Source organism: Rhizoctonia solani, chromosome 5 (genome assembly GCF_016906535.1).
Source record: "Rhizoctonia solani chromosome 5, complete sequence".
In the NCBI taxonomy this organism is placed as follows: Eukaryota; Fungi; Basidiomycota; class Agaricomycetes; order Cantharellales; family Ceratobasidiaceae; genus Rhizoctonia; species Rhizoctonia solani.
This window is the reverse complement of record NC_057374.1, coordinates 424,421-449,122: the sequence shown is the minus strand read 5'-3', so window position 1 is coordinate 449,122 and position 24,702 is coordinate 424,421. Positions and strand designations below refer to the sequence as shown.

Below are 24,702 nucleotides of genomic sequence, written 5' to 3'. Positions count from 1 at the left end.
TACTGACCCACCTACGCAAAGAAGATGGTGATTGGGGTAGAAAATACGTGCGTAGATATAACTTGTAACTTATAGGACGCAAGCAGCATTGAAGACTGCTCGAGTCACGTGCTGGTGATAGCTCCTGACGAATACTAAATTATTGCTGTGACTCTTCGCGGGCCCGAGACACATCACGAAGCCCCTCGAACCTGACTTCCTGTGTGGCCTAGAATATTTTTAAATTTCTGTGGCCTTGATGTAGTATAGCCTGGTCATCCCGACTTCAACTATCTCTGCTGCCGAAATACGATATCAGATATTCGGTGCTGCATGGGGTCCGTTGCACCAGGTAGATTTGTTCGTAACTCACGATGCTGTATAAGCTTCACGTATTGTGATCCTGGTTGTGTTATATGAATTAGGTAGGTCGAATGTTGATATGCTGTTTTCATATTGTCTCAAGCTACGGTTGTTTATGGGCAACCTGATTATCTATTCAGCCGTGCTATTACTCAATTAGATTGCTATTACCTAACAGGTGGTATCCATCGGGGCTTGGGGACCATTGGTCTGAAGATTTTTTTTAGTAAAAAAATGTGTACACGACTACCTTTGGCTTTCATTTATTCAAACGCACAAAACAAAAATGGATATTCCTGGTTCTTCAAGTTAATGAGATTTCATAATTCATTTTAAGTACAGCATATTGGTCGAAAGAAAGCCGAGTCCCAGTCATAAGATAGGCATAATTAGATAAATCATGCTACTGATAGCACTTCTTGATGCAGGTCTTTGCTAATTGCCTGGAACGCATAGCCCAGTTTCACACTTAAGACCCCTTGGGCACTCCTACATCAGGTCCGATCAGCGATTTTTCAGATGTAAGCAGTTATTTCACTTACATTACTGCTTTGAATACAGGTCCTGTAGCATCTGGCAGATAATAGACCCCCGAACAGACGTGACCTCCCGGACATGCTCGACGAAGTAGCTTACACCCCTTTTGCAAGTGTTAGCTCTGTCTACCCGTGAATACATAACGCAACTGACCTCGCCTTGCAGTTGGCTTTGATTGAGCATGCGTAGTCGATTGCTGGGCGAGCCAGTGGCCTTGGTCACTAAAGTCACGAGGACTGGTATAACGGCGAAAAGCTTCATCGTGTAGTTGAGTTATGGGGGGAGAATTCAATGGATAAGGCCAGAACAAAGCCATCCGATATGCCCTTTAACTGTGAATACGGATGTTACGGATTCCAATCGTGTGCAATCAAGCCCAGGTATCCATTTGTGGGAGTTCAGCCTTGTGGCATACACGTTGTGCACAAATTCAGGGCAGTTTTGGTCCACAAAAGGATCTTAACGACTAAACTCGCGTAAACTTTGATGTACCTCCTATTCTAGCATCTCAATATCATACAACACCCTTGATCGATAGTCCTCGTGTACGTTCCAGTGTCTTTGGCGAAGGGGGCGAATTTGTTCACACATGTGATTGCCTTTGTAATTAATGGGAGTTTGTACGTCTTGTAGGTATCATGCAAGTGATGAACCGAACACATGCGCATAGTGAGCATGGCTAACATGCGTTGAACACATTAAAAAGGGTCGAACATGCATAGACTCAAATACCAAGGGATGTCAATTGGTGCTGCGGATCAGCGCTCAATATCTACCATTGTCTAACAGCACCCTGCTCTAATTCAAGTTCACGATGAAGGTTAGTAGGACGACTGCAGTACAAATGCATCCTTATCCCACAGTACGAGCCTAGATTATCACGGTGGAGTAGTGGGTACGTGGGGGTATGGTCCTGAGTTACATGTATAGTTCTGGCGCATGCGGATACTCATCTCTTTCGACCGCTACGCATCCTCATATCCGATGCCCTAAATTGAAATATAGATTTGCTTTCCAAAGAACTCAGAATGAGAAAGCAATATTCATCAAGGGGTTCTTACGCCAGGGCATGGTGAACTCCGCGAGGGCTGGCTGCTACCAAATCGCTCAGTCGAGGCCATACTCGTATAGTAAGCTCTGCTATTACGTACTTCTAGTCGTAAAATATGATACCGCAGCGAATAGAATATCGAGGATTAGTCTTTCAGCCGGCATGCATAGTCCGGGTCGCAAACTCCCGTATAAAACACGCTCAGGCTTCTTTAATAAAACTCTCAAAGAGCGTACACCGTAAGACTTGGCGAACCTGTGTCCCTACACAATAGCTAAGATAAATTTACCTAGTATAAAATGTATATTATCCATCCAATCTCTATCACATGTGCAATATTGGCCAAAGCCAAATTTATCATTATCCGTGTTTGGAAATAAAATCTTCAACACCTACACAGCCGTCTGTGACAATTCAGAAAGGAAACGTTTGTGAAATCATTCAAAATTTAGCTCAGAGTTATATCATCGATTAAGGCGAGTATTCAATTTGAATGACTCCCAGCAATGTCACCGAGTGTGTGCTACGGTTCACCAGCCACCAGGCCACATCGGGCAAGGCAAAATAGTCACGTGACTTGTTACCTTCCTCTGCTCCTGGTTCTTTTCTTGCTTCCGGAGGCCCTCTTCATTTTTCGAAGGATAAAGGTCGATAGTAGGTAAAACATATTCCCGTTGGGATGGTATAAAATTAGCCTGAGGGGTACGAGTCCTGTGAATAGCATCGCAATGCTACCTCCATTCGTCGGTCGGAGCCTCAGCCTAGGCCTATCAATACATCCGTCCACTCCTTTTGCCAAAATCTCCCTTGAATAGAGTAATTTTTGAACATTCCAGACAAGTTTCAGAATCAATTGCACATATCCCGCAAGTCTATCAGCCCTCCTGGCAGATGTAAAGCCGAAAACAATCGCGAACACCAATAATCGGCGGATCTGGACATTTTGCGACGAAGCCAGCTTCGCCGCAAAATAGCGACTTGGGCAAAGCATGCAGCGAGTCACGTGAAGATCTCTTCATGCCGTGTCGACTTGCATCCCAGCTCCTCCGCCGTCTGGCCTCGTACAAACCGAGTGCTGCAGCACGCCTTTGCGTGTCGTTTTTATCCCACCCACCATCCTGTAAGTCACGAGAGCTAGTTTGGGCCATCCTCGCTACTTCGCAGCCGCGGGGGTTCCCCAACCCTCACTGGTCTGGGTCTCGTGGCCGACGAGGATGAGCGGTCAGAGGATAATTCAGTATCTCGGGTACCTCGCATAGGCTAAGGTTCATTTTATACAGACTAGCAGTTCTACTGAACAATGTTCCTCCCAGCACTGATAAGCATTCATCCATTTCAAAACTTTGTGAACAGCATCCCGAGAACGACTGCATCTCTGTTTCTTGCGGGCGCATCTTGAGATCTATTTCTACGATTTATTTCCTTTTAAATCGAGTGTCACTTACACACAGATCCATATTCAAGCGAAGGACCTATCAGACGCTACGATTCCATCAATGAATGCGTACCACCGCTCATCCCAAAGGTCCAGCGCGGCGGCTTTGGCAGTATTGTTCAGGGATGAGAACTAAGTATTTGCAACTCAGTGAATGATTGTAATAGTCTTTGAGGCAAACGGCACATACTTCTAAGCTCTGTCGAGCAATCTTCCCCAGACTCAAAATATTGGTTATATTGCTTGCAACTATGGCCTTATAATCGCGCCTGAGAATCATATACGACCTTATTGCAATGATAACACACCTGATAAAAATCGAATGAAAGCCCTGGGTTCTGAAACACTGCTGGGTCATCGGATGAAAGTGCTACTGGAACCCCGTTGTTCAATAAAATCGGTAGAATGTGTGTATTTGCCGATCTTGTGAGCCTCTGTTAATTCTTCAGCGTTATATCAATTGGTTAGTCCATGAAAGATGATAGATCTACCAATAATTCATTCGAAATTGGACAAATCTCCACGGCAATCCCATTCTCCCTATATTTCTGCATCAAAAGAGGGTGTTTTGCTAGAGAGAATCTTTAAAGTAATACCGATAAACAAGAAATCATCTCATTACCAAGCACACTTACCCGTGCCCAATCCTTTTGGCGCCGAGTAAGAACGCATCGTACAAATTACTGTCAACTTCACCGCCATCGTCCAGGGTTTCGCCCTTTGATTTTAACGATAAGTTTATACTCAAATATGCATGTATCTAGACGCACCGCATGAAACATAAAGGGAATATCTAACCCGCGCTTTTCCGCCTTAGAGCGGAAGTCAAGCAATGCTTCAGCAAAGAACACTAGTGGGTGGCCTGGGTCTTCTTGGCCAGCCATATCAAACCCTAAGGAGCGCTTAGTGACCCCCAGGTGTACGAGATATCAACCTACCTGCGATCAAATCCGGATACTTGGACTTCAGTTCAAGGCAGTCATTCAATTGCTGGACCATTTCTGGTACGGAAATTGAGCGAGTTGCCGAGTAAATTATCTTTGTATACTTTATGAAAGAAGCAAAGTGCAGAAATAAAAATAGCTTACCCTTGCTCCAATAAACTCGTTTCCTCTCCCTTGTTCCTGAAGCCTTGCTTTCACTCCATCAATGATGCTTTGGGTGATGTCCAATACTTCACTATTAGTCAGGTTCCGTGTTCCATCTTCGCTGATAACGGTGCTGCATGTTATGGTAGATGAATTCCAAATTCATTGAAAGTCGTGCTTTAAATTCGTACCGCGTTGGCGAGTATCCTAATCTTATTTCAACGTACGATATACCGTCCTCGACTTGGGATACCAAAAGCTGGTCGACATAACGTCGGTAAATGGGCTCATACCGAGTAAGTCCCTGTAGGAGTAAGGTAAGTATCAGTTGTTCCCCACTGAAAAAGAGTACCTGCCAAAGCGACAAGGAATGTGTTTGTGAATTTTGCCCAGATCTACATCCACAGGCTGGTAAGTACGCACGGACGGTTCACACGGCTTGTATAAAACAGACCTTTGCTGTTGTGTTGTATTGGATATATGTATCGTCGGCGCTAATAGTCATTGCGTTTATTATCCATTTGTCGAACCCATCCTTACCACCCAGCTCTCCAGGGAACCCTTCTCGAAGTTTTAGTGCTGAGACCCACGAATTAGGCACATAATCTGGGGATGTCGGAAACGAATTGTTAACGTATTGGTCCGCTTCGTCTTGTGATAGAGGCCTAAATATGGGTGTTGGAAATGGTGCAGAAGAATTCACACCCGATGCTGTGCGTAGGTGTATGCTGGGATAGTCCAATGCAAGTTGAGCAAATAGTGTGTCCACGCTAAGAAATACTCGTCAAAGAAGCCTATCTGAAAGTTGAATAACGTTTCTCACATGGCATCCGAATGGGCATGTAAAAGCGCCCCTTTTGGCATCTGATAGAGCCAGCCAACACGATTAAATATCTATCAACATGCTCCTAACCCAACACCTGCCTTTTTAATAAGCTTGAACAAATCCGTTTGTGCTTCAATATGGTAATGAATAATCAAACAATTATTTGGAAGGCTTGAGTGTCGCTTACCAATAGTATCTTTGGCCCAAAGAAACGGCATCCCTGGCTCCTTGTCCGGGTCGGCAAACCAAATAGCCTGCTGCTCGCGAAGACGAAGAGCATCCACAATTTTCATCGCCCTTAGCTCTTTATCAGTAGCGTTCTTTATGAAGCCGGCATCAAAACGGATGGCCCGCTCCTCGGCTATGAGGTCTGCTCGTTGCTGAAGGTATTCATAGATAGAAGGCAAAGTCCCATTTCGACGAAGCAGGTTGCTAGATGTGGGGACTGCGCCGACGCTCCGGGTACAGAGCAAAGTCACTAGTAGCTGCAACCCGCCAAGGGATCGAATGGTTGAAAGACTCAAGTGCATTGTATTCTTACGATGGACATCGTATGCTCAAGGTGACGGGGTTTATATACCACTTTCAGAGAAGCCGAGGTGGCTGAAGGAAATGATGGGGTAGCCGGTTGGCCAGCTCTACATCAGAATATGAGCATACAACGTGTGGACCGGCTGGTGGGTGGTCAATAATTCCGAACCCGAACCGGCGATGTGGTAGATTCAGCATTCTGGCCAAGATCAATATCAGTCTCAAAATTGTTTCCTTATAGGTCTGGTTAAAGTACCGACCTCAGATACACAATTCAACAGTAACTTACAAGATACGATCTTTTAAGATGCTGCAGAAGGTCACATGGATATTGTGCCTTCGTGTCAGGGATAGGACCCAATCCGATCCGAGGCATCGTCTCCAATTCCGGATAACCTCAATTAGAAGTTGTGAACTTGATTAAATTCTACCAATGCAGATTGATTACAAGGTGCGGGCCGGGAGTGAGTACCCAGAATCCCGCACTTATTCGGAGGCGATGACATCATCAAGAAATGCGAACCACCGTTCTTCCCAATTTTTTAGTGCATAGGTCTTCATGGAAGAGTTCAGGGACGAGTACTGAAATGTGACCAGGGGTGATAATCAGTATTATCTATCTATGGTTGCACATATACACATACCTCGAGGCTCTGTCGTGCCAATTGCCCCAAGCTGATTAAATTGGTAATATTACTCGCCACCATAGCCTATAAAAATTTTCTAATGAGCTCAAAGTCGCGATACGCGAGTGGTTCCATACTTGATAAAAGTCGAACGATAGACCTGGGTTCTGGAATACCGATGGGTCATCGGACGATAGCGCCACCGGCACGCCGTGATTGAGTAAAATCGGAAGAGGATGCGTACTTGCCGAGCGTGTAAATCGCTGCCAGTCGTTTAACATTGCATTCCGATGAAAAATCACCACCAAGATCCCGTTGGATATCGGACAAACCTCCACTGCGATCCCGTTCTCTCGGTATTTCTGCATCAAAAGAGGGTGCTTGACGAGGGAGAAGCTGTTTTCTAATTGAGTATTAAGCGTAGTTAGGTGTATGTAACGATATGTACCCATGTCCGACACGCTTTGATCCGAGTAGTAATGCATCGTATAAATTACCGTCTACTTCACCACCGTCATCCAAGGTCTCGCCCTTGATAACATGCTTGAGTTAGCCTGTTTTAAGTGATAAAACAAGAGAGCGTACTGCGTGGAACATGAATGGAATGTCCAATCCACGCCTGTCTGCTTCGGCACGGAAGTTAAGCAGCGCTTCTAAAAAGTAGACAAGTGGATACCCAGCATCTTCTTGACCGACCATATCAAAACCTGGAAGTTGAAACGTCCTTTCACTGATATGACGAATTAATTAAACATGAGGGCTTACCAACTAGAAAGTCGGGATACTCCTCTTTGAGGGCAAGACACTCATCCAACGCTTGCACCATTTCATCGTAAGAGATTCCTCTCCCAGTGGTATAAATCGCCTGTCGAATGATCAGACAAACAAAGGACACCACGAGAGAGAAGACTCACCCGAGCGCCCACAAACTCTTTCTCCCTACCTTGCGCTCGCATTCGTTTGCTCACTTCTTCAATTGTACTGATAGTGATGTTCATTACTTCGCTATTGGTAAGATTCCGAGTCGTATCTTCGCTAATCACCGGACTGTTTGAAATAACATGTTTGAGGTGGCCTGGACACGAGTTTGAAGCGCATACATACATTGTTGAGTCAAGGGAGAGACGAAGCTCGACGTATGAAATTCCATCCTCGATCTGTGAGACTAGCAGCTGGTCGACGTATTTGCGCCATATAGGTTCGTAACGAAGAATGCCCTAATAAACGACGAGTAAGCCCGGAATCTAATATGGCGGAATCCTAGACGCATACATCTTCAGCCGTAAAGGTCGACTCAAATTTTTCCCAAATCTATCAAAGCAGTTAGGTCGTGCATCCTGTCTGGTTTCCCAACAACGAACCTTTGCAGAGGTGTTATACTTCTCGTAAGCCTCTTCAGCGTTGATAGTCAGGGCACCAATGATCCACTTGTCAAAACCTTCCTGGCCACCAAGCTCGTTCGGGAATCCATCTCGCGCCCTTTGGACTGCAACCCACGAGCCTGGTACATAATCTTGAGATGTCGGCAGCGCATTGTTCGCGGCTTGACTTATTTCCTGTGGCGTGAGTGGCTTGAATGTAGGGATAGGGTAAGGAGAGAACTATTCAACGACCCGGTTGTTTGAACGTGCATGATAGAATATTCGAGTGCGAGTTTGAGGAGATAGGATGCATCGCACCTGTGGTAATCATCGAGTTAGAATATTATGTACCTTTTTATTGAGCTGGTCATACTTACATGGCATCCATGTGAACGTGTAATAATCCGCCTTTCGGCATCTGTATATATGTTCAGAGTGGGTCAAGCAGTAAATGAACCATTGACACCTTTTTGAGAAGTTTGAACAAACTTGTCTGGGCTACGGCAGACCAGGATTTAATTGAACCTAAAATTTTCAATCAAGAGGTAGTTACATACCGATTGTTTCCTTGGCCCAAAGGAATGGCATCCCTAATTCCTTGTTCGGATCGGCACGCCAAATACTCACCGCTTCCTGCTCTCGGAGTACGTCAACGATCTCGGTCGCTTTGGTTTCGCGTGACGTCGCATTGCGTATGCGTTCAGCATCGAAGCGAAGCGCGCGCTCTGCAGCGACCAAGTCCGCTCTTTGTCGGTGGTACTCTTCAATGGTTGAATATGTACTGTTTTGGCTGGCTCGGGGTTTTATTATAGCTGCGGCCCCCACGGATTGAGCGCAGAGTAAAAGAATTGGAATGGCGATCCATATTCTCCTGAGTGCGGCTTTAGGGTTGAGAGTGTCAAGTAGTCTCATGACCGAGCTAGGAGGTTAAAAGTGTCATGACCAGTGGGCTACTGTACTTGGGAGAGTACACTCACAGAGCAATTCTGCCAAAGATGATGGGCGCAGGAGACAAGTCGGTCACTTGACTATAAGTAGCCCATGCTTTTGCTTCCGAATTTTTTGTTGGGTCATGATGTATAATGAGTAGTGTCAGCAGGATCATCGTATGTCGATTGTTCCCGTTAAAAGCGACGCTAGGAATGCTCGTGTCTAGAGTTTTTGAAATAGACAACCAGTCTTGCGTGGGTGGGCAGAAGCTCGATATAGATGGGGGTAAGTTTGTCGGGTCCATAAGCGAAGGTCAGTGGGATCGAGGCGCTAGTCGACAAATATGCAAGCACTATTGAAGAAGTGGTTGTCGAGATCATGTGATGTGCTTCTGTTTTTCCAATGGGAAGCCCCCAAAGCCGAGGCTGGCCACCTCGACAACAAGCGATAGTGAAATGGACACAAACGAATCTCAAGGAGTTGGGAGACCACTCAAAGCGGTGATAATACACCCAAACCCCGTGGTCGGGCGTGAGTAGTCCCAATGGTGACCAGTGAAAAATGGTATTAATGTATATACTTGGTATTTATTAGCTGCACCGAATGCCGATCAATCAAGGTCAAGTGCGAGAATCAACACACGATGCTTGATGGCCCGTGCGCAAGGTGTACCAGACTCTCACTTGAATGCGTCTACCGAGAGAAGAAACGGGGACGTAAACCGCGGCACGGGTAGGTTCTCCGGCTTTATATCTCCGATGATAAGTACCGGTGTTTTTCGTGCGGATTTCCTGACGCCGAGCCAGGAATCCATATGCCGTCGACGGCCCTTCAGAAATCATGCTCCAACACGGCATGTCGCCAGTCGACTCGGCACCATCTAGCTCCCACTTACCTGTACACTCGCCCGCCGCATCAGCCTCTCAAACATCTTCTTACGTCAATTCTGCTCGGCACTACGGAGACGCTAGGTTCGAACAAGAGCACTCTCTGCGCGGACTTCCCGTCTCCCCTTCACCTCCATCACATCTCCAGACGTTAGTTCTGTTAGAGGTAAGCTTGCGTCGGTACGAGATTACAAATAATCACATCATGGCTTCGCAGACTCTCATCCTATGCAGAACACCAAAACAAGCCCCCATTTTACTATCGGTGCTGGTACAACTGTTGAATCGAGCTCCGGGTCCGGGTCGGCTACAAACGCGAGTCTTGACCCCGACCGGAGTCTCAAGTTAATGGGCTCTACAAAGGAGCCACATCCGAAAGACGCGATAGCTGGTGCATACTCACTGGCCAACATTCTCGCCGATTCCCGACCCGCTTCGCCGATCAATACCGCCCATTACCTCTCTCAGTCACGACACCAAACCCCAGGATAATTACGACACTCCGGTTTCAATGGGGTTCCTTCAAGAAGCAGAAGTACCAGAACTATTCCGTTTGTATGTCGCACCTTTTTTATTTTCTTGGCTCGCTTCCTGATTCTATGGGGAACCATCCCCTCCAGGTATCACGAATTCCTTAATCCACTCATAGCACTACTGGACCCGGCTTTACACACGCCCACCTACGTTCGGACTCGCTCCAGCGTCCTCTTTACCGCGATCCTCACTGTGTCCTGCCGATTCGCCAGACCCAATGCCTGGGAGAACTGCAATTCCCTTGGTCAGACTCTTCTGGGCAGAGCGCTTGCCGACGGAATTTGCAGTATCGAGTACGTACAGGCGCTCTCGTTGCTCACGTTCTGGAAGGATTCTCGGGACTCGAGTAGTTGGCGAAAGGTCGGATTGGCTATTCGGATGGCATATGAACTTAATCTTCATGAACCCCGAACCGAGCCGCTTTCTCCAGACGAGTTGCTCGCTCGGGAACAACTGGTAATGATCTACTTATCGATTGAATGGTGAAGTACTAATCATAATCATACGCGTGCGTAGAACAAGGAGAGGACTTGGCTACGTATGTCATCTTTTCTTTTCTTTGTCCCCTCTTGGTTTAACAGATGTGTTCGCAGAGCTTGTTTGTTAGCATTTTCCATTTCGGCTAATTGCTATCATCGCTAACGTTCCGAAAAGGCTATGATATGACAACAGCGTACGTGTCTTGACCGTATGAAAACTCTATCTAATCGTGCCCTCCAGAATGCAAAGGAATAAGCCTCAAATGGTTCCGAATTACAGTCTTCCGGATGCGATAGAATGGCTAGGAGATCATCCAGATGTAAGTCTTCGCACTTGAATACCTGCCGCCAATTCTGACCACACCACAAGTTTCCTTGCAGTAAGAATACCAAAGCACCAACTTTCTTTGGCTAACATTGTTTTCCCACAGATGCAGATGCGATGCTTGTGATCTCATCATCGTTTGGTGGTATTCGGCTGTTATGCCATTCGCTTTTCTCTTCAATGACGACGGCCAACAAGGCTGCATTTGAACCGCTGATGAGACACGTCTCTAATCTGCTCGACGAACGAATCAAACGATGGATCAATACTGACCGTGAGTTTCGAGACAGACGAGGAATTAGAAGCTAATTTAGAATCCTATTGGTCAGAGAGAATCAACCTCGCGCCTGTCTCTAGGGCGCTTCTTAAATTCCAAAGTTTAAATCTCAAACTTCTGGTGGCCGAACTGAAGCTACTCAATCTGATACAACCTCAATTGACTGCGACTAGGATGCAAACGCTCGAGTGCATCAAATGTGCCATGGACGTTTTGCGTCACGTTATTACTGAACTGGTTCCGAACGGATCGATCATCTATTGCCAGGATATGCTCGCGATTTCTTGTGCATATGCAGGTGTCTGGCTTTTTAAAGTAAGCCACTTGGTTTCGCTGTTGCTGTTGTGCTTTGGTTCTAAACGCCCTATCCTAGCAACTGCCTCATGTCGACGAAGGGCTATCCAACGAAATCATTGATGTTTTCAACGGTGTTTCGAATGCGTGCCGAGCACTCGCTCGACAGAAAGGAGATACACCGTCTCATTTCGTTCAGTTCTTCGACCACCTTGTCCGGAATGCTAGGAGCCACACAACATTGGTATGCACTTTCAGGTCCCTATTCGTCACAAAAGGCTAAACACAGATCGTAGGACGCCAGCAGACAAGTCCATTCGGCCATTTCGGTAAAAACCGCTACCGGCCAGGCCAAGTAAGTGCTACAGGATTCTGTAACAAGCTCTCGCTTATTTACGACTCCTTTTTGCCAGGTTTCGGCTTCGATGCCCGAGTCGGTCAATAGGTACGTTGTACCAGAGCTTATACCACCTCTGGAAGGGATGGATTATCAATGGTACGAAATACCCTATTGTCCCTTGTCCCCTACTAAGTCTTCTTGCAATAGGACAAACGTAATGAACGGACTAAATGATTGGTGGAGAAACTTCAATTATCTAGGAGCCGACGCTGTAAAAAGTGACTTTGCGATGGGGAACCCGATGTGACAGGGAGAGGTGTGATTCGCACTATAAAAGTATCTGTTAATGATTTATGTTTGGGTGATTTGCTATCGTATTTTATTGATGGATTCTCAATGGAATGTTGTGCTTGATATGCATCAACGCCCGATGTCCAGGAGAGTATGTGGGAGCTCACATTTATCAGCTTTCACAAACAGACAGCTAGTCAAAGCTTTCTTTGGCTGAAACTATAACTGCTACCAACCCAGGGTTGGCAAGATGACATCTCCTAACGGGAGCATTAATGCCCGATTTTGAGACATTTCTGAGAGGTGCCCCTTTTCACTTAATACCACATATTGGTCCCCGTCCCAGTCAGAATAACCGTGAGGTTTACTACGGAATAGAATTCGAACTGTGGTTGAGTGCACTATTTAATTCTGGCTACACTAAACTGACACATGGAGTTCATCGTAGCAATGATATTTTTTTCGCCTTAGTTAGGGTCCGTCACCTTGACAATTACTTTTCCAGTATTATTCCCCGTCAGTGCCGCCACAATCGCTTCGTTCACAGATTGGATTCCACTAAACGCTGCTCCTTCCAGAGTATCTTCCCGTTCTTGACCAATGGTGTGAGCGTATTCAGGAACTTGAGTGGGTTGTTACTATGCCCCTCAATGGCCACCTCGGCCTCCCAGTACATGAATCCTTGTACTCGAAGTCGCTTATACAAAATCTCGGCCAGGTTCTGTAGCGGACTCGAATTTAGATTCGATGTAGTGCAAAATATAGTAGACATACCTTGACGTGATATGGTGGGGCGTTGTTGAATGCCGGGATGGCTCCGCATACTATTATGCGCGCATAAAGGTTACAAGCCCCAATTGCGGCCTAGCAAGCATCGAGTCAACTATTAAGGCGAAATAAAACTTGCATACCTCGAGCTGAGGGCCTCCAATATGATCCCAGTATATGTCAATCGGTCCTTCCCTGGCGAGCACATCCTCTACTCGATCGGTCTTATAATTAAAAGCAACATCTATACCCATTTTTTTCATGACCTCGACTTTTTCGTCTGACCCTGCGGATGCAATGACCTTGAGGCCCTTTGCCTTGGCAAGCTGAGCAACGAGTCTGTTTCATTTGGTCTAGAACTGTTGCTTGGAAGGTGCGGACCAGGTGCTTACGATCCAACTGCTCCGGCTCCGGCAGATACGTAAATAGTTTCCCCAGATTTGGGAGCTCCGATTAGTTCCAATCCATAAAATGCAGTTTGTCCAGGCATTCCTAAAACAGTCAAATACGCCGACAAGGGAACCTCGGGATCCGGTTTAATTACACGCAGAGGCGTGTCTGCGCTGAGGATATTATATTCTTGAAAGGCTAGATGGGAATGAGCGGCTTGAATATCTAATTAAGGGCTTACATGCGCTACGTACGGTAAGTTGGAACATATATGATATCTCCTTGCCGAACGCTATTCGTCTCGGATCGCAACACCAGGGCCAAGCCAATACCCCATATCCTAGAAAATTTGTGTTATTACTGTTTTAATAGATGTTAACCCTATCACATACGGTTTACCCAGTTCAAAACTCGGTCCGGTAGAAGTATCACCTTCGTTCATCCAACGACGTAGGTGAGGGTCAATTGATAGATACAGAGTTTTCGCAAGGATGCCGCCACCGAGCGCCGCATTCTCGATATCTATTGAATTCTCTCCATATGCAATAGTATTTTGGTTGACCAAAAGTTGAGGAAACTCGTTAAAGATCGCAGCGCTGTTTGTCGTTGGTGTCATGTTCGGTTGATGGCGAAGAAACTCAGAGCATAGCAAGTATTTATATCACTTCAGTGCCGGCGTTCTCAAACAGAAATACTATCCTTGTAATATTCCTGTAAAATACGTCAGACGGAAAAGCTTCCGCATCAGTTTTATTTAATCGTACGATCGGCGCTGCGGCCATCTTCGCCGGCATACCCCCCCTCCCATGACTAGGGATGGAAACGGGTACTACGCACGGGCACGCGCGGATCCAGATGCTTTGACTCATATATCTCCCATCATCATCCACGTGGCCTTGAGAGTTGAACTGCAGATCGACCCAGCTTAGGTGAATGCGACAGCGCCTTTTGAGTGAATACTTATCAGTCGGAACGCAAGGCGCTACTGGTCACGCAGGTACTGGTGCGTACCCGTACCCATCCCTACCTATGATAAGACGTGCTCTGTTGCGTATACATGTTACTATAAAGTTCACAGGGGGTCATTTGTTACAACAAAACCCAAGTTTTATTTAGACCTGTGAGGGGTCATTCGGGCATCTACTCTGTGTAAAGAAGGGATACCGAAAGTTAGCATACCCCTTTTCGGTATGAATTCTGCGAAAAAGGAGCTACGCAACCTGCTGAATTTATGGTTCAATAGGGCTCCTATTAAATATGACCGAGTGGGAAAGACGTCGTACGAATTTCATGTTTTGACTTCAAGGCTAGCGCCGTACACGTAGTCGGCACCATCTTCTCTGACCACGCACAGTTCTTCATGACCGACCCAAATGAGCCGTATGTGGCCAGTTGCCTATGGCTGTTGTTGCGGGTTTACTTGGTGTAAGTCGTTGATCACAGTAAAGCTGGCCCGGGAATGTATCGAGGGTAGTATGAGGGAGCACTCATTTAAGCACATGCATACTCTCTGTGCCGTTAATAGTCAGGATATCTGCTTAAATCCTATAACATTACCCTGTATGAGTCTCCACAGATTTCAACCTTGAAGGTAGTCCAAAATTGAAGGCGATACCATGACATAAGTACACTCTACAATTAATTTTGCACCTAGTAGCTTTAGATTTGTTTTCCATCAATATTCGGAGGCTCAAAACGCCCGCTAACGATCGTGTCCACAAAAACAGACCATCTCTTCTCCCATGCCTCATATGCGTTTTTCATCTCCTCTGCATTAAGACAGGAATACTGCCAGAGGCGTGTTAGATTACATGAGATCGACTGTGTGAGGATCGTACCTGGATACTTTGTTTCGCCAGCTGCTTCAGACTGAGGAGATTACTACTGGTACTGCAAACCATTGCCTGTATGCTTTTTCTGAGTAACTGTTTGGACACTATGGTATAGTGACAAAAATCTACCTGGAAGAAATCAAAGGAAAGTCCTGCATATCCATAAGATGCTGGGTTATCCGGGCATAATACCACAGGTACGCCATAATTTAGGAGCGTCGTCAGTGGATGATGAATGGGAGAGGTAAGTCCCTATTTTAAGTACCATAGAAATCAGCACCGTTCATATATGTATGCTTTGAAGTAGCTCACGAGAAGTTCACTCGAGATCGTGCAGACTTCGACTGCCACCCCACGTTCTTTGGCCATTTGCATCAAAAGTGGGTGCTTGGCTAAATTAAGCCTGTGAAGTGTTCATTCGGTGAATCATAGCAAATAAAATGTAGTACTCACCCGTGTCCGATCCTTTTAGCACCCAGCAATAACGCATCGTAAAGGTTGCTGTCAGACTTGTCCTCGCTGCTCATCGGCTCCCCCTGTTATTTTAATCATATCATGACTACAGCACTTGTGGAAAGTAGCCATACCACCAAAAATACAAAAGGAATGTCCAATCCCCTGTTCTTTGTTTCTTGCTTGAACCATACCAGCGGTTCAATGTAATATTCAAGTGGGTGCCCCCGACGCTCGGGGCCGAGAAAATCAAATCCTAAGACCCAGTACTGAGCTAGGCAAATTACCGTCTGGATGAAGAGACGCACGTACCGGCTATAAGATTTGGAAACTCAGCTTTGAGTGCCATACAATCCTCCAAGTACCATCGTAGCTTCTCCTTATTAAATGTCCGAAATACGCAATAAATAAGCTAATTCATAAAACGAGCAGCATTAGTGATAATCGCAAAATTCACGGCCAAGTCATCAACAATATTCGGTGGACACACCAAATCCAGCGGGGTATTTAGCTTCCGAACTATGCATACGATTCTGAGACTAACCTTCGCACCAACGAACTCATCGTCTCGGCCTTCTGACCTCATTCTATCTTTGATCTCTTGGATTGCCTCGTCGAATAAAATAAGGTAATCACGATGAGATAGCGTCTCGGATCCGTCTTCTCGTATATCCATCCTACGCCATCGTCATCAAACTGAGGACACTAATGATTTGATGCTATACGTACTTATATGAGAAATTAGTTCGGATCTCGGCATAACAAATACCATCTTCAATCAGAGACAATATTATTCGACGCAAGACGCGCTTTAATACTGGCTCGTAACAAACAATTCCCTAAAAGGTGTCAGGGAGATCCCACAGACTAGCAGACGCCATATTTACCCTAGATAGGCGGTAGCCGTTGAGAAGGTTTGCGTGAACCTGGTTGCGCTGGATCAAGTAAAAGGAAAAAGACAAGGAACGAGATTATACTTGCCTTGGTGAGCGCGGCATAGTTTTTGGTCCCTGCGCCAGCACCTAGAGTTGCTGAGCCAAGAATCCACTTGTCGAAGCCTTCAGGACCTCCATATAAGAACCCATTGCGCGCTTTCTGCAATGAAATCCATGTTCCCGGAACATAATTTGCACAGGTCAGTAACGGAGTACCGGCATACTGCATGATGAGATTGGGAGGGAGCGGCTTGAATTCTGGCATGGGCAGAGGTGCATTGGGAGTCACTTTGGAGTTTACTCGGATATGGATTGCCGGGTATTCTAAAGCGAGGTTGTAGATGAACTTGACGTCGCACCTAGCGTTTACGGGAGATCTTCAGTTATATTCCTAAAAACGTGATATAACTTACATTGTATTCAAATGTCCCCGTAATAAACCTCCTTTTGGGAGCTAGGAAGTTGAGAGTTATATGAGGCATTACATCAATTTACAGGATCATAATACCTGCTTCATAATCTTGTAGAGGCCCGTGTTCACTTGCACTCACGGTTCAAACATGCAATAACGCCGATGACCACTGTTCAACTCACTGATGATCTCCTTTGCAGTCAGGAAGTCCATGCCCGGATGCATCAGTACACCTTCACTCGCGTTCCATATCTCCTTTGCTCCGCACATTCTCAGATTCTCGACAATCTCAACAGCACGTTTCTCGTTCTCCGTGGCATTGGTAATTGCTCCAGAGTCAAAACGTAGAGCATTCTCGGTCGCAATGAGGCTAGCACGTTTCCGTAAGTGCTCGTTGACATCACTATCAATTCCCCCCATAACAACACGGTGCAGGTAGTGAAAGAGTAGACGGATGTTAGGAACAAGTAGAGGCTGCTTATATTGATGTGGCAGACCGGTAGAACCGAAACCTACGTGACGTAGGAGTGACCCGTTTGAGAAAGAGAGTACCTACGGAATGGGCTCAGCATCAACCGGAGCCGAACAAGGGTTTCAATTATAGAAGTCTCTCTTGGTCCGTCGGAGCAGTCTGCCTTGGGGAGACTAACCCTGTGTAACTCAGATGTGCACGCATAATCCACGACACAGATGTGATATATGACATAGAGTATGAATGGTGTGTGAATTCATCCAGTAATGGACATGAGCGCCAATTGAAAGGCACAGGGTTCTCCCAAGGATGCCACCCATCGAGCACGGTATTCTCAATATCGATACATTCTCGACAACTCAAGGTGGCGACCGTTCGGATCGAATGATTAGGCTAATAGAGAAGCACGGAATCGTCGGAGGGACGTAGAACTGAAGAAATGTGGCACGAATTGTAAAGTCTCACGTGTGACACACCACTTTAGGATATGGCGTCTGAGCGCTCACGTGACTGTGAGTCTCCACTCCAGTATCGCATCTGAAGCCTCCACAGACTGTGGTTCACCTGCCATACTTCGGTACTGGCGTTCTCAGGCGCAAATGCGCTTTTTTTGATACATTAATGCAATGAATTGGACAGAAGATCGTTCATATCGGTTTGGTCCGATCACATAATTTGATGCTGTGGCCATCTTCCCCATTTCATGGGTTCCATGACTGATCCGGGCAAGGTATATGTTGCCGCCTTTATGCAACATTATGAGCCTGATTCGAGGTCTTTTACTCGAACAGAACTAGGTCTTTATTAATAACTACAAGAGGTTGCTCAGACATCCCCCTGTAATAGTAGGCTGCCTAAGACTAGCATGATTCTTTTCAGTGGGAATCTCGCTAAGACTAACTACACATCCTACTGGATTTTGAGGAATTCCTATATCTGATCTGCGATGTTGCTTATTCTCAGAATGAATAATACTTGAAAAGGATGTTTTTTGAGGAAATATCTTCCGCATATGTAGCTTCCGGGGTTCCGTCTTGTCCGCCACTCCTTACTGGACAGAGCTGATCTCCCGACCAAAAAGCTCCTCTTGTGTCTTAGTGCCTCAGCCAACTCTCGGCCATTCTGGACGAGGACAAACTCATTAAATTCGCACCGCATATATACGCTGTGCGAGCGCAATCATTACTCTCTTTTTCAGTATGAAGCTTACTAAAAGGGACACTACAATGCATGCTTCCAAGGAAAGTGTCAAATTATATTCATAAAACTCGTATATTCTCAGGAGTTGTGAAATTCGAGCTGGTCGCGAGGGCGGTGAATGGGCGAGTCCGAGTAGTGGGGAGGGGGTTATGCGGCGCGACCGGTTCGCGACGAAGCGGACACGAACGAACATGAGCGAACATGAGCGAGCACGGCGGTCGTATACGTGCACGAGCCGACGAAAAGAAAGGCGAGCGAAGCGGTATGAGCGGGACGTTGAGAGCTAGTTCGACGAACACTGACCGGCGAGACGGGCGGGCGCAGGCCAACAGTCGGCGCAGGCCGTGGCGAGAGTTATACGTGTAATTAGATTGTTCTGATGGGAAAGAGTACTGATAGAAAAGAAAAGAAAAAGAAAACTCGGTCGCGCGGTTCTATGGTGGATGCGGCGGCTGAGGATTCGGAATATGCATGCAGAATATATACTAAGGCGCGATAAACGGAAAAATGACGGGGGCAGAGGAAAACGTTCGGAGACAGGAGGGAAAGGAAAGAAAGAAAAAAAAGAAAAGAAAAGAAAGTCCAATTTATGCGCGATCTCACGTTGCGACTGGCCTCCGGTAGGTCGTTACAGTTGCCATACTCAAAGGTGTTGTTTTTAGAAGGTACTAAAATTCAATACGCTGGTATACACACGACAAAGTACCAGTTAGACCTCGAGTTGCCCAACAACGATTCTATCTACATAAATGCGCCATCCTTTCTCCCATAACTCATAAGCAATCCTCATCTCATCTGGACTAAGACAGGAGTACTGTGGAATATTAAATAAGATAATACAAACTCAACCATTGTGCATGTGTAATGACTTAAATGGTGTTTATATGCCCACGTAGTAGACCACCTTTTAGTAACTGAGTAAATTCAATATCTACCGGTTGCCCGTCTTGAAATAGTCGCGACACACCTTCTTAATAGTTCGATAGAGCTGCTGAGGTTGATTTCAGGCTAACGGCACAAGTCAAGTTTCCTTTATGTATATAATCATGCTCCTGTGGGTAGTTGATGCGCCGAAATCTACCCAGTGAGAAAGTATATCACTTCGGGGAAAAGGGGACCTACAGGATTGGCTGGAAAGTGAAGCCGAAAAGGGGTTAAGCTGAATGCAATTCGATTGGATTAAGAACGTGAGACAGCTGATGGGAAAACTGGTAGACGTTTACTGACATAGCTCAATGGGCATGACCCACCATTGTATCGGCTGTTAATGTAGTTCAAGCTGTCAGATCCTGTTATAATGTGGGATAGTGAGTATGAAAGCATCTTTTACCCTCCTTTTGTCAGATATAGAACAAGCGATTGCATGTCGTGACCAATTATAGAATGTTTACCACCCGTTCAAGTCTATATGCAGTAGCTTGGCATTACCTACAAATTACCGGCAATTCAACCCATAATTAGGGTGTCACCGAGTTTACTATTTCTTCAATAAATGCATTCCACCTCTTTTCCCACAAACCAATCGCCTGCTCCTTGGCATCGGTATCAAGTGAAGAATACTTCCGGACCCCATATGTCAGTGCTCGCGTTCCAGCGGGGAAGCCATACTTACCTCCAAGCTCTGTCTAGCGAGCTGTTTGAGACTTAGAATGTTGGTGATCTCACTAGCCACGATCACCTTTGAGGCGTATTAGATCTCCCGCCAAAATTATGGACCAAATGTGGCTTACTTGGAAAAAGTCAAATGAAAGACCCATGTTTCCAAATACGGATGGATCATCCGGACAAAGTGCTACAGCTACTCCGTTGTTCAAGAGTACTGGGAGTGGGTGCATCGGCATCGATGAAGTCAGACGCTGGAGATGACTTCTTGAATAATCGGTTCACTCCCAAGATGGTAGAACCCACCAATATCTCATTGGAGATGGGGCATACTTCAATGGCCACGCCTCTGTCCTTGCACATCTTCATGAGCACCGGATGCTTGGCCAGCGAAAACCTGTGCATAGTAAATTCCTATGTCTCGGATATATCCTTTGAACTCACCCATGGCCAATTCGCTTTGTTCCGAGTAACAACGCGTCATACAGATTGCTATCTGCTGCACCTCCGTCATCCAGGGTCTCGCCCTATGTAATTTAGATATGCATCAACCACGACAGAGACACGACATACCGCATGGAATATGAATGGTATATCTAATCCACGGTTCTTTGTTTCTTGCTGGAACCAGAGCAATGATTCGATGTAATATATCAATGGGTTGTTGGTGTCCTCCTGAGCTACTAGGTCGAATCCTGCAATTAGGTCTGGGAATTCTTTCTTGAGTGTCATGCAGTCTTCAAGGTACCACGCGAGCTCTTCGTTGGTCACGAACCGAAGGGTAGTATAAATAACCTACAGCCCGGTTAGATGTCTCGAATAGACTGGTGTAAAACATACCTTGGCACCGACAAACTCATCTCCCCTGTTTTCAGCCTTCATTTTTTCTTTTACCTCTTTGATAACATCTCCCAACATAACCAAGTAATCAGAATGTGCCAGTGTCTCGGACCCATCTTCTCGAATTGAAAGCCTTTTAAAGATTATGACTGGTGAGTAGCAGAAAATTCTGAAAACTCACTTGTAGTAGAAGTTAATCCTCAACTCGACATATGATATTCCATCCTCGATCGACGATAACAACACTTGTCGCATGTACTCCTTCATGATAGGCTCGTACCGGATCATGCCCTATAAATTGATTAACATGTGTTTGAGGCAAATATGAACTTCATACCCCGGCCACTCTAAATGTCGAACCAAACTTCTCCCAGATCTGATCTGATGTCAGTTGAACGTTTTCTACTCACTCCATAAACACTCACTTTTACGGACGTATTATAGTCGACATATGCCTCCTTGGGATTGATCATCATCGCCCCCACAATCCATTTATCGAATGCTTCTTTTCCATACTCGAATATGCCCCTCGCCCTCTTCAAAGGGACCCATGACTTTAGGATATAGTCTGAAGAAGCCAAACTCGGTGCGTTGATGTTTTTTGCAGATGAATCGGCGGTGAGAGGCCTGAATTGGGGAAGCGGCCAAGGCGAGTCGGAAGTGATGGCCGAATCAACCCGAATGTGCATTTGAGGGTACTTGAGAGCCTCTTTGTACAGAAAGTTGGCGTCGCACCTGGATAGAAAATGGTCTAATTGCGAATGGCGATCAATATTGTAAACTCACATTGCGTCCATATGCCCATGCAAGATAGCCCCTTTGGGCATCTGGAAATACCCATATTTATTCAATGCTCCCAATAATATCTCTTCTCCCAACCTTTTTTACAACATCAAACAGCTTTGTATGTACTAGAAACCAGATGAACATACACTTTGATCGCAAACTAGAACCACCACTCACCAATCGTCTTCTTGGCAGTCAGAAATTCCATACCAGGGTACATCAACTTTTCAGGACTTGCTCTCCAAATCTCCTTGGCCTCTTTGGCACGTAGAGCATTAACGATCTCGACAGCGCGCTTCTCCTCTTTAGTCGCCCGCGCAATCACTTGCGCATCAAACCGGTGACCTCGTTCTTCAGCAATAAGCTCAGTGCGCTGTTTTGTATATTCATCGAGACGCTGTTGTCTGATCGGTTCTTTGAGCGTAGACATTGTATCCAAGTACAATCTTGAATTAAAGATGCAGTCAATCCCAAGTGATTGGGCTCAATTGGATCCGGGGAAAATCGATGCCTGGGCGCTTATTTCCTCGATAATGAAGAGATCTGATCCATATACCTATATAGGCACCTGTTTATCCTTGACCTATTACATCCAAGGCATTAAGCTTGAATGTCTCGCGCCACCGCACTGACCTAACTCCTGACGAAAATCCATCAGAATTAATTTTCGTCAAAAAAAAAGTTACGTATTCCCTAAAAAGCCTTTTTCTTTTGGTCAAGCTGTGCGTCTACCTATGGCTTGACTGATGCGCGCATGGGTGTGACGAGCATTATGAATATATTAAGAGAAACAGTGGTCCATGTGCTTCTAAACCCGCATGGCTCCTCGCTGTATTTCAACCAAACCAAGGTCAAACCTGAATCCATTGCATCGAACAATACGATCTAGAATAACACCTCCCCCTTAGACTCAGTACCATATTGCAGCTAATGACGAGTAAAGGCTCGCCCAACTAACCAGACCACCCAACACACACATGGCACCAAAAAAACCACCAAGTCAGCCAACCTACAAACTAATACCGCATACACACACTATCACACAACCCATGTACCCACACCAATCCCAACACCATCCTATACAACAAACCAAAACTAGACTTTGCGGGGGTTTACCATATCAGATATCATACCATAACCTTACACACACACACACATGGAAAGATTAACAAATCGTACATGTACAATCACCTCGCCGCGCGCCGCGCGATCATTTGTACAGTAGCACAGTAACACAAACGCACAAAACACACACACCTTTATTCGATTGTAAAATATCGCCTATTCTGGGAGGATGTATCACATGGTAGTGGCGCACTAGCCACATGGTCTCATAAAACCCTAGAATTGAACCCCCCCCCCAGTTCCCTCACTCCCCACTACGACCGGATCCGGAACCGGCGGTAAAGAAACAATAACACACACGCTAAACACCTCTAAATCCATAACCCGTCGTCAAGACAACCACCAGGACCAAGACATGACAAGACATATAACAAGACACAAGAATAACCCATGCTTGGAAATAAATAAAAGTCCGTCTCGTCCGATCGGTATTGACACAACCCCGAGTCCGCACGCGGACCTCTACGAAAAGTCCGACCCAGGAACGACCTCTCCACGCGCATAGATGTATATGGAACTATACAACCAGAGTCTAGCCCCTCCCCTTCCTCTTTCCCTTCCCCTCCCCACCTTCTTCATTTCCTTTCATCGAAGCTCGTTTCATTTTCAAGTCCGGTTCAAGCGACCTGGCCCGTGGCATTCCAACTGAGTGTCCGAACATCTTAATTCGCACAACCTAGCAACCAGAAACGATGACATCAATCTTCGAATTCGAATTGGATTCAGCTTGGAAAAAAAAAAGTAGCAATGAGGTACGCAAAACAAAACCACACCGCACGCGCATTTATAACACAAAAAAAAAAACATAAACAACCGAAACCGGTCCAAAAGTCAATGAAAAATATCCAAAGAGTACGAGTATCCTTAAAACGCAAGCAAAAGTGAAAAAAACGCACGACTGGATAAGAGAGAACAGTACGAAAAAAAGAGAGCCCTGATTACAAAGTGTATGAATCTAGAATACGATCGAATAAAAGTTACTGTTGTGTCCGCTCGTTTCGGCTCTACCGTGATCTGATGGGTTCTTTATACATGCAAGAGGGCCGTACATAAAAAGGACCCAGCCCGAGATCTTTTCCATTTCTTTTTTCGCCTTTGAACAACAAGGTTTTGCTTTGTTTTTTGGGGGGGCGGGAGAGAAGACCTAGGGAGGGGACGCCGTTCCGAGCGGGAGAACCAAGAAGTACGTGGTGCCCTTGAGTATGTTCAGATTGAGGTAACGGCAACGGCATCCGATGCGGACTCGATATTGTACAGTCCCTGGCTGCCACCGCCAAGGGGTTCGAATTGAGTTGGCGGTCCTTTTCCCGTCGGACCGAATTGACAAGTCGTCCGACCCAATCAAGCAAAAAAAGACCCTCCCCACCCCTCACATCGCAGACCAGAACAAAGACAGCCCAGTTATTAGCATACGCCCGTATGTTGCCCATAAAAGAGATATAAAAAAGGATAAAGATGATGAAGATACACAATTCGCAAGTCCATGTAAGACATCGATCATTTTTTCACAACTCGAAATTAAGAAAAAAAGGGAGATCCACACGGAAAAACCAACCAAGGAAAATAATAAGAAAAAGGACAGAGGAGTAAAGAGTGACTCGGGTGGGATGGGGTCGAGGTTGGGAGACATGCTAGTCGATGATGAGCTGGAGGAAACTAGTATGGGGTGGGTTGGTCGCACAGCGATGTTGAGAGCAGAACAAGTACTAGGGAAACATCACTTTGTGACGATG

The 24,702-nt window shown here is 45.9% G+C and overlaps 8 protein-coding genes across 8 annotated transcripts; 1 reads left to right on the top strand and 7 right to left on the bottom strand.

The window, feature by feature from the left end:
* Positions 1-740: 740 nt before the first annotated feature.
* RhiXN_08941 (uncharacterized protein) lies at positions 741-1,140 on the bottom strand (the record flags this gene model as incomplete). Its single annotated transcript, XM_043328757.1, has 3 exons — positions 741-831; positions 885-982; positions 1,033-1,140. 3 exons carry the CDS (start codon positions 1,138-1,140, stop codon positions 741-743), a joined length of 297 nt encoding a protein of 98 aa, XP_043180203.1.
* Positions 1,141-3,389: 2,249 nt separating this feature from the next.
* Positions 3,390-5,809, bottom strand: RhiXN_08940 (AMP deaminase; the record flags this gene model as incomplete). The annotated part of the gene is made up of 14 exons (XM_043328756.1): positions 3,390-3,497; positions 3,556-3,621; positions 3,674-3,799; positions 3,857-3,947; positions 4,001-4,083; positions 4,136-4,257; positions 4,304-4,403; positions 4,454-4,586; positions 4,645-4,712; positions 4,747-4,848; positions 4,908-5,223; positions 5,277-5,307; positions 5,356-5,409; positions 5,467-5,809. 14 exons carry the CDS (start codon positions 5,807-5,809, stop codon positions 3,390-3,392), a joined length of 1,743 nt encoding a protein of 580 aa, XP_043180202.1.
* Positions 5,810-6,296: 487 nt separating this feature from the next.
* RhiXN_08939 (AMP deaminase) lies at positions 6,297-8,709 on the bottom strand (the record flags this gene model as incomplete). The annotated part of the gene is made up of 15 exons (XM_043328755.1): positions 6,297-6,392; positions 6,455-6,520; positions 6,574-6,699; positions 6,769-6,832; positions 6,885-6,967; positions 7,022-7,143; positions 7,202-7,301; positions 7,351-7,483; positions 7,541-7,653; positions 7,709-7,747; positions 7,798-8,007; positions 8,064-8,115; positions 8,175-8,215; positions 8,264-8,295; positions 8,355-8,709. 15 exons carry the CDS (start codon positions 8,707-8,709, stop codon positions 6,297-6,299), a joined length of 1,632 nt encoding a protein of 543 aa, XP_043180201.1.
* Positions 8,710-9,582: 873 nt separating this feature from the next.
* Positions 9,583-12,170, top strand: RhiXN_08938 (Fungal specific transcription factor domain; the record flags this gene model as incomplete). Its single annotated transcript, XM_043328754.1, has 15 exons — positions 9,583-9,780; positions 9,849-10,005; positions 10,083-10,169; positions 10,264-10,604; positions 10,665-10,686; positions 10,730-10,750; positions 10,803-10,821; positions 10,869-10,947; positions 10,998-11,007; positions 11,059-11,226; positions 11,282-11,544; positions 11,603-11,767; positions 11,813-11,878; positions 11,937-12,019; positions 12,071-12,170. The coding sequence occupies 15 exons, from the start codon at positions 9,583-9,585 to the stop codon at positions 12,168-12,170; spliced, it is 1,779 nt and encodes a 592-aa protein (XP_043180200.1).
* Positions 12,171-12,695: 525 nt separating this feature from the next.
* Positions 12,696-13,928, bottom strand: RhiXN_08937 (Zinc-binding dehydrogenase; the record flags this gene model as incomplete). The annotated part of the gene is made up of 6 exons (XM_043328753.1): positions 12,696-12,875; positions 12,929-13,018; positions 13,066-13,261; positions 13,315-13,510; positions 13,567-13,652; positions 13,705-13,928. 6 exons carry the CDS (start codon positions 13,926-13,928, stop codon positions 12,696-12,698), a joined length of 972 nt encoding a protein of 323 aa, XP_043180199.1.
* A 1,043-nt stretch (positions 13,929-14,971) lies between these two features.
* Positions 14,972-16,273, bottom strand: RhiXN_08936 (AMP deaminase; the record flags this gene model as incomplete). The annotated part of the gene is made up of 8 exons (XM_043328752.1): positions 14,972-15,100; positions 15,151-15,216; positions 15,274-15,396; positions 15,457-15,547; positions 15,598-15,680; positions 15,732-15,853; positions 15,910-15,976; positions 16,142-16,273. The coding sequence occupies 8 exons, from the start codon at positions 16,271-16,273 to the stop codon at positions 14,972-14,974; spliced, it is 813 nt and encodes a 270-aa protein (XP_043180198.1).
* Positions 16,274-16,485: 212 nt separating this feature from the next.
* RhiXN_08935 (adenosine deaminase-like protein) lies at positions 16,486-17,364 on the bottom strand (the record flags this gene model as incomplete). Its single annotated transcript, XM_043328751.1, has 4 exons — positions 16,486-16,891; positions 16,946-16,986; positions 17,041-17,072; positions 17,127-17,364. The coding sequence occupies 4 exons, from the start codon at positions 17,362-17,364 to the stop codon at positions 16,486-16,488; spliced, it is 717 nt and encodes a 238-aa protein (XP_043180197.1).
* A 2,709-nt stretch (positions 17,365-20,073) lies between these two features.
* RhiXN_08934 (AMP deaminase) lies at positions 20,074-22,274 on the bottom strand (the record flags this gene model as incomplete). The annotated part of the gene is made up of 13 exons (XM_043328750.1): positions 20,074-20,175; positions 20,229-20,294; positions 20,347-20,472; positions 20,525-20,615; positions 20,663-20,745; positions 20,792-21,013; positions 21,059-21,191; positions 21,240-21,349; positions 21,396-21,434; positions 21,484-21,793; positions 21,845-21,885; positions 21,938-21,969; positions 22,022-22,274. The coding sequence occupies 13 exons, from the start codon at positions 22,272-22,274 to the stop codon at positions 20,074-20,076; spliced, it is 1,608 nt and encodes a 535-aa protein (XP_043180196.1).
* Between the last annotated feature and the right edge of the window lie 2,428 nt (positions 22,275-24,702).